At 55.4% G+C, this 8,762-nt stretch overlaps 1 protein-coding gene across 1 annotated transcript in view; it reads left to right on the top strand.

Moving 5' to 3' along the window:
- Positions 1–5,688: 5,688 nt before the first annotated feature.
- Positions 5,689–8,762, top strand: part of MAP6 (microtubule associated protein 6) — a 35,483-nt gene continuing 32,409 nt past the window's right edge. Inside the window, exon 1 of the mRNA XM_065745700.1 lies at positions 5,689–6,386. Coding sequence (XP_065601772.1) covers positions 5,689–6,386 — 698 coding nt within the window. The remainder of the gene's footprint in view (positions 6,387–8,762) is intronic.

Below are 8,762 nucleotides of genomic sequence, written 5' to 3'. Positions count from 1 at the left end.
CCTGCAATTTTCTGGCTGAAAAACAAGCAAGCAGAACGGAGAAATCTGGGGGAAAACATCCTTTGAGAACTGACAAGCTGCTCAGGTAAACAAAGGGATCATCTGAGAACAGCACGGGGCTCGGCAGTAACCAGGATACGGAATGAACCAGCTGCTGGATGAATTCAGCAGCGGGCTGACCGCTCGAGCACCGCACACACAAAGAAATGCCACGCTTCTCCATGGGGACTGCAAACCCCCTTGCTCGCCGTGGCCGAGGATGTCGGAACAAAAGCCAAAAACGATCCCTGGCAAAAGCGAATCAGAGGTGCGAGCTGGAAAAGTACCCTTCCTCTTTTGTCAGAGCCAGGCTGGGGGGAACAGACGTCTTTCTGCTTCTGTTTTCTGCCCTCGCTGGAAATACTCCTCCCTGGTGAAAGCCCGAGGGCCCTTTTCCTACAGACACCGGTTGCTTTCTTTGAGCCAAGATTGGCTCTGATCTCGTTTGCATCTCTCTCCATCCCCGTCCTTTGTCTTCTGGCTCTGTCTGCTCTGGTAAAGGGAAAGCTTTTAACTCCTTCGTCTCTGTTGCTCGGAGACGTTTCCCGGTGAGAACTCACCAGCGATTTCTGAAAGCACCAACAATTCCCTCCAGCATTCGGTAAAAAACAGCAACGGCAAAAAAAAAAACCCCACAAAACCACCACCACCAATAACGAAACAAACCAGCAAACAAAAATAAAAACCACCCTGCAGAAATCATGGGATCACAAAGGGTGGAAAAGCCCTTCAAGGTCCCCGAGCCCAACCCCCCACCCATCCCACCGCACCGTGCCACATCTCCACGCAGGTCTGAGTCCTTCTGGGCTGTGAGTGGACACTGAGACACAGTGGGGAGCAGGGAGGGGACATTCCTTGCAGGGACACTCCTGGTGATGCTCCAAGGGGCAGCTCCCATCCTGCAGGCTCACTGAGCAGCTCTGTGCCTGCACTGCTGGGATGGACTTCACCTGAGCCCCACAGAAGGCCCAGATAGGTGGGGAGAGCCTTTTGCCCCCATTAAATGTCATGCTAACCCCTCTGCCATACCACTGATCTCCTGAGCAGCTCCTTGCTTGGGGCTGGTTATTACAACAAAAGATATCATGTTCTGGATTTATTGATGTCCGAGTTGGCTTCGTGGAAAAGCTGACCAAGGCTCAGCTGGGTAATAAATATTGATGTCCTGCCCTGTCCTGGCCATGCCATTTGCCTTCTGTATCTACATTCCCTCAAGTGGTGAGAGAAAAAGACTTTGAAATGATCAAAACTGCAAGTGGTTGGGCCATGGCACAGCTGCCCAGGGAAGGGGGATGGGGGGGGTCACCATCCCTGGGGATGTCCCAGAGCTGTGGGGATGCAGCACTGGGAGCTGTGGGTAGTGAGCACGGTGGGGGTGGGCTGGGGGACCTGGAGGGCTTTTCTGTGATCCTACGACTGAGGTGGTGACTCCTCCACCCCATCTCTCCTGCGTGTTTCTCTGATTGCTTTCACCTCTTTCTGCTGTTCTCTGCGCTGACTTGGGTTTGGCTGTGGGGAGGTTGGAGCAGCCAGTGTTTCTCACCATTCCCCCTTCTCACACACGGGTTCCCCACCATAGCCCTCCAGTGACACTCCCCTTGGCTCTTTTCCTTCTCAGGTACCTATAGTCATTCATCAGATGTCCTATGGCTTGTATTCAGCCCAGGAGCATAGAGCCCTTTAATCCCTCGATAGGCCGTCCTCTGTAATCCCTTTATCAGCAGCCCTTGGGATTGGGTTGATCAATGTCCATCTCCCAATGCGAACCCATGAAGCCCTGAGTCACCGAGCTGCGGGTTTTGCAAGTCATCCAGCTCTGCACACCAGCACAATGGGGCGGCCCCACAGGACTCTGCACCCGGAATGGAGCAGGTTGCATGTGTGGAGCTGGCCGTGCTCCAGAACCAAGGACCCGAAGGATTTACCTGCAAGGATCAACGCAAGGACATGCATCCAGTAGGAAGGAAGTTACCAGGAGGAAACGGAAAGTATATTTGCAGTAATTATCTGTTGGTTTCTCTTTCCTGGAGGTGCCCAAGGCCAGGCAGGGTGGGCCCAGGCCACAGTCCTTGCTGGGACACCACTAGTGCAGAGATGATGCTTCAAAGACGTGGCTTGGGCATGGAAGTAGCAGAGATGCTGGATACAAATACAGCTAAAAAGAACTTTCTGCACCTAATCGAGGTAGTGTGGAGCAGGATGCACTTCTCCAGTTGAATGCACTTCATTTGGAGAGCTGTGATCCAGGTCCAAATTGGAGCTGGGGCCTCAGCTCTCCTGTGCAACTGATGCTGAGGGTGTCTCCATAAGCACAGAGCTGTAGAGTTGGGAGAGGCCCATACAGATCACTGAGTTCAACTCCTGGCTACACTCAGCACCCCCCAATATTAATATTACTATTATTAATTTTGTTTTTTAGGCTGTTTTAAATCAGACTGTCTTTTTCATAAGGTCTGACGCTGAGCTTTGCAGTGGCATACTGTTATCACCTGCAGAAGTCGGTGGGTAGGTGTGCACGGGGGGGGAGCTTGCACGCACAGTACATGACAAGATGTCAGTCGGTGATGAGACAAGGAGCCAATCACTCTTTGTCATCAGTTTAGCAGAGAAAAAAAGAAATCTGGTGAGTGGCAGCAGAAGATGGGCACCAGCAGCTGAAGCTCAACTGGAAGTCATCCTGACTTCATCTGAGGATGCCTGGAAAGGATTCATCAGCTCACTGCTCGTTGTCTCCCAAACCATTCGTGCTGTCATTGCATGGGGGGTGCCTGGGGCTATTCCCTCTGCACCAAGGATGGGACCCAACCCTAAACCGGTGGGACCCAGCGCTACCTCCTGGCTGCCTCCCAAAAGCCAACACTGATTCAGGGTGCTGCACCACTCAGGGATTGTTCTGCTTCTCTTCCCAACGTGATACACCTAGCGATGTGCAAACTCTATTTCTTGGATGGCATCAAATCCCACTGGGCAAACCCCAGTGCAGTGACAGCAGTGTCCGTGGCCATTCCCAACCCAACCCACCATCCCACCGTGGCACTGTGGCCTTCTCCCAGAACAGGGAAAGCTATTCCCCAACCCAACCCAACCCAACCCAACCCAACCCAACCCAACCCAACTCACCACCCCATCATGGCACCACAGTCTTCTCCCAGCACAGGGAAAGCTATTCCCCAACCCAACTCAATGTCTCATTATGGCACCATGTCCTTTTCCCAGCACATGGAAAACTATTTCCAACCCAACCCAATCCAACCCAACCCAACCCAACCCAACTCACCACCCCACCATGGCACCACAGTCTTCTCCAAGCACACGGAAAGCTATTCCCCAACCCAACCCAACCCAACCCAACCCAACCCAACCCAACTCACCACCCCATCATGGCACCACAGTCTTCTCCCAGCACAGGGAAAGCTATTCCCCAACCCAATCCAACCCAACCCAACCCAACCCAACCCAACCCAACCCAACCCAACCCAACTCACCACCCCATCATGGCACCAGAGTCTTCTCCCAGCACAGGGAAAGCTATTCCCCAACCCAACCCAACCCAATCCAACCCAACCCAACCCAACATCCCATTATGGCACCACAGTCTTCTCCCAGCACAGGGAAAGCTATTCCCCAACCCAACTCAATGTCTCATTATGGCACCATGTCCTTTTCCCAGCACAGGGAAAGCTATTTCCAACCCAACCCAACCCAACCCAATGTCCCACCATGGCACCATGGCCTTCTCCCAGGAGAACTGGGAAAGCCATTCCTGCTTTCTGCTGTAATTTGAACTCTGAGGCACTTTTTTTTTTTAACTCCTGTGCTTTCCAAGAGAGGTTTGCAGCCAGAAACTCCATTGGGTTAATTAGCACTAATGGATTTTACCTGACGTAAGCAATGAAATTATTTCCATTGCTGATTCCTGAAAGTGAATGAGCAGCCATGCTTCAGGATTTATATAGAAACATACAGTTCACTCCAGGAGACAGCGAGTGATTTGTTCTTTCTGCAGCTTTTAGCTTCCTCCAGGTCTGCTCAGTATCTGCAGAGCCTCCTGGCACTGCCAAACCTCGCAGAGCTCAGGAAAAAGCAGAGAGGAGGGGTGCATGACTGTGCACTTTCCTGCAGAATGGACCTGGGGAAAAAAAAAAAACCAACCAGAAAAACATTCAAAATTGCCACGGTCGCTTTGTGCGCGTGCAAAAATCTCAGTCCTGAGAGGGATGCCAGGTGCTGTGCAAAACCCCAGCGAGCAAGCTGGATGCAGAGCTGGGACGCTGCAGCGGCAGGATGGGAGCTGTTAGGTTGGGTTTGTGCTGGCTTGATCCCTTTGCACCCTGGCAGAGCTGGGGTGCTGTTTTCCTGCTTTCCTATCATCAAACCAAAAGCAACGTGCGAAGAAATGCAGCGCCGGGGCCAGGCAGTGCTGCAAAAAGGCATCGCAGCGTGGTGGGAGCTTGTGTGCTCCCCCCTGGAGTTGCCTCTATTATGTCGGTTGGAAGAGGAAAGCCGCGATTGGTGCTTCTGTTGCAGGTGCTCACGGCGCATTCAATACCCAGAGCAACGAGGTCCTGGAAAACTGCGATGTGAACCCCAGCGCTGAAAAGCTTCTTATGTCTTTAATGATATCCCCCCCCATCCCCCCTCCCCCCCCCACCCCGCCCCCTCTTCCCCCTTTTGATTGAGCTGGATGCAAAAGAGAGGATGGGGTCCCAAGGGGCAGCGTGGGTGTGCCAAGCAGGGAAGGAAAGCAGCAGTGCCAGCAGTGGTCATCCTGCTCTTCCCTGTGCCCCCAGCAGCTGCTCCCACACAGCTGCACGCGTTTGTGCACACATGCACACGCATGCACACTTGCACCTGCGAACCAACATGCACACACACACACACACACAGACATGCATGTGCAAGCGTGTGTACACCTGTATCCATACGCAAACCGATGCAACCACATGCATGCACATTTGTGGGTACACATGTGCGTGTGCATACACCTCCATGTAAACATGCACATGCCTGCAGGTACACACGTGTGCACATACATGTGCAATATATGAGTGTTTGCACACGCACAACCGCATGCATTAATCCACGCGCACCGGCTTGCACATGTGAGCACCTGCACACTCGCACACGTGAACTGAACACACGTGTGCATGCACAGTCACACACATGCACCCTAATGGAGGCACACGCACATACGTGTCCACGTGCAACCGTGTCCACGTGCACAAATGGAAGCGCACACGCGAGTCACGTGTGTGCACATCCGTGCTGATGCCTGTACACACACCCTGATGCACGTGTGCACACGTGTGCATACACATATATGTGCAAGCGTGCACCCCAGCAAGCCCCGCCCCCTGAATATGCCCTACTCCACAAGCCACGCCCACTATTAAGCCACGCTCATTCTAAGCCCCGCCCCATCTGAGCTCTACTCTTAGTAAGCCACGCCTCCCCTAAAAAAGCCACGCCCATCGCACGAAGCACTGCCCTCTGATAGGCCCCGCCCCCGCCTGGCCCCGCCCCGTGCCGCGCTGCGCTGCGCTGCGCGGGGGTTGCGCGGGGCTTTGCGCTCCGCTCCCGGCGCCGCTCCGCTCTCTGCGTGCGTCCGCTGCGCGGAAAGTGCGCGGAGCAGCGCGGAGCGGGGCCGCCATGGCGTGGCCCTGCATCACCCGCGCCTGCTGCATCGCCCGCTTTTGGAACCAGCTGGATAAAGCCGACATCGCCGTCCCTTTGGTTTTCACCAAATATTCCGAAGCCACCGAGCAGCCCCTCCCCGCGCAAATCCCGCGCAGCGCGGCGGCTCCCATCGATACCCAACCCGGTGGCGATGCCGCGGCTGCGGGCGGGGGGGACGCGGCTCCCGGCCCCGCACGGCCCGGCACGGCCCCGCACGGCTCTCCGCCCGCGGACTCGGTGATGCGGCACGACTACAAACCCTGGAAGGTGCAGCGCCCCGAGCCCAGCTGCAAACCCAAAAGCGAGTACCAGCCGTCCGATACGCCCTTCGAGAAGGAGACGCAGTACCAAAAGGATTTCCGCGCTTGGCCCATCCCTAAAAGAGGGGACCACCCGTGGATCCCCAAACCGGGTCCTTCCCCCGTGCTCGGCCCTGAGCGCGGATCTCCCGAGAAAGCGGCTCAGGAGAAGAGGAGGAAGAAGGAGGAGGAGGCGGCGGAGGCGGACGAGGAGCATCCCAAGGCGGCCCGGCCCGGGGACGGCCGAGAGAAGGGGCGGCAAAGGGGAGAGGAGGCGGGCGGGCAGGAGGGTCGGGGCCGGGCGGCCGTCGATGCTCTCAACCGGCAGATCAAGGAGGAGGTGGTGGCGGCGGGGGTCAGCTCGTCCTACAGGTGAGACCCCCCCTCTGCCGTCCCGGCCGTCCCCGTGGGGCGGGGCGGTGATATTCCCCAGGATTTTCGCTGTCGCTTTGTCGCCCCGCTGCCAGCGCTCGGCCCGTTCCGTTTTATTGGGATGCGGGGAGTGAAGGTTCGGGTCCTACGGGGAGGGTCTGCAGCGTTGCCCCCACCCACCGTGCGGGGAGCACTTCTCTGCCGGTCCCTTCCGAGGGGACCTCCGGGTGCTCAGAGACCCCACCACATCTCGATAGTGTCCCTGTATCCTCACGGCATCCCTGTATCCCTAGAGCATTCCTACGTACCAACTGCATCCCTGTATCCTCCCAGCACCCCCATATCCCGACGGCATGTCTGAATCCCAACTGCATCCCTCCATCCCTAAAGCATCCCTGCCTCTTACTATCCAGAAGCCCCACTGCATCCTGACCTCATCCCTGCCTCCCGAAACGTCCCTGTATCCCGACAGCAGCCCTGCATCCTGAAGCATCCCTATCCCTGGCTGCACAGAAAACCCCTGCATCCCAACAGCATCGTCCCTGGGCGTGCTGGGCCAGCAGCATCCCCAGGACAAAGCATCCCGGGGCCGCGTTGGGATGCGGGTGACGCGCGTCCTGTGCTGCTTGGGTGGGGCAGCCTCGGGATGCTGCCATGTTTAACGCGGCGCGGCGTGGGGTGGCACGTCCCTGGGTCCCCCCCCCCCCGATTCCCCTCCGCGGTCTCAGTGCCCTGATTTCACCCCTTTTAGCATTGGCAGCGTTAATGTCCTCGCTTTGATGGTATTTCATCGCGGGGTCGGGTGTGTCGGGAACGCAAAACGAAGTGGCTGCCGCCCCGCACGGGTGTTTGCAGGGAGGATTTGCTGTGATTGTGTTTTCCAGAGCTTTCTTTGGCAGAGCCCACCTCTGCTGAGGGTGGGGATGGCAGAGAGCAGAGCTGCGGGGGGCTGCTTGTGACCTAGGTGTGGCTGCAGCTTTCTTTCTTGTCCCTGTACCTATGCGCACAACAATGGGTTGGGGAAACGTTTTTTTTCCCTAAGGGGGGGTTGCAGTTCATACTCTGCCACCAAGCTGGTTGTAAATCTTTGCAGGTTTCCTGTGAATCTGGGTTTTCTGTCCCACTGTTCCCATTCTCCAGGTGGGAAGTGTCTCAAGTGATGGGGTTTAGGGTTTCTGTCTGTTTGTTTTCACTGCATTTTGAAATCCGGTCCCTCTCTCTGGGGATGTGGTGGTTCAGGTGCTCTGAGATGGCAGAGGATGGGCAGGGATTTTCAGGTTGTCTGTTTTGGGGTTGGGAACAGAGCTGGAGAGCTGTGACGTTGCAGTCTTCCATTGCTACAAGGGATAATTAGGTTTATTTATGTGATTATTTGGATGCAGATTGCTTGCCATTCCTCCCCTATGTGCCCCCTCCAGCAAATGCATACAGCTGCACATCCCCCCGGTGCACAGGGGTCAGATGGGTTCAGGTGCTGGACCCAAGAGGAACGTGAAGGCTTGATGTTGTGGCTCATTGCTCTCACCTTCAGTTCAAATCAGGCATCTTTCAAGTGTTGCTTCTTGTATGAGTTCTTAAAGCCAAACTCAGTCCCCATTACTATGGAGAACCTCAACTGCTCCCAGCTTCCCCTATGTGTATTAGGTCTGTGTAGGGCTTGGTGAGATCTGAACATCTTCAAGAGTGGAGACTGGCCCAGCAGCCAGAATTACCCCCTAATGACTAACATGGGCTTTGTCCTCCTTGCCCTTTGCTGGTGTGTGGCTGCCAGCTGGAGGCAGAGCTGGGGGACATTTCCTTCCAGCACTGCGACTCAGCGTAATGTGATGCTCCAGGGCTGGCAAGCAACCTTTGGTGAAACCAAAGAACACACCACTAATGGTTTGTCAGGGTGCTGTGTTGCTGTGTTGTTTACTGGGGAGTTTGGAACAGAGCACAGGATGTGCTCAGTGATGAGCCCAAGGTCATCCGTGCACGAGGATGGGAGAAATTCCCTCTTTTTAGCTCTTCAGAGAGAATAGTTCAGGGACTGTGTGCCATGACCTCTTGGGTGTGCCCAGGCTGATAGAGCAGAGAGTTCCTGATGGTGATGGCCCTGGAGGATGGAGGCCCTGGTGATGGAGGATTATTTAGAATAATAGAATTATTGAGATTGGAAAAGATGTCCAAAACCATTTTGTCCAACCGTCAACCCATGCCCACCATGGCCACTCATGGAGCTCCTGGTGGTGATGGCCACGGAGCATGGAGGCTGCTCCCAGCCCTGGTGATGAAGGATTATTTAGAATAATAGAATCATTGAGATTGGAAAAGACATCCAAGGCCACCTTGTCCAACTCGTCCCCACTGCATCCACTCGTAGAATCATAGAGTTAT

Source organism: Cyrtonyx montezumae, unplaced genomic scaffold (assembly GCF_038088225.1).
Source record: "Cyrtonyx montezumae isolate F1298 unplaced genomic scaffold, pur_monq_1.0 scaffold_37, whole genome shotgun sequence".
NCBI lineage: Eukaryota > Metazoa > Chordata > Aves > Galliformes > Odontophoridae > Cyrtonyx > Cyrtonyx montezumae.
This window is presented reverse-complemented; position numbering and strand designations above follow the sequence as displayed.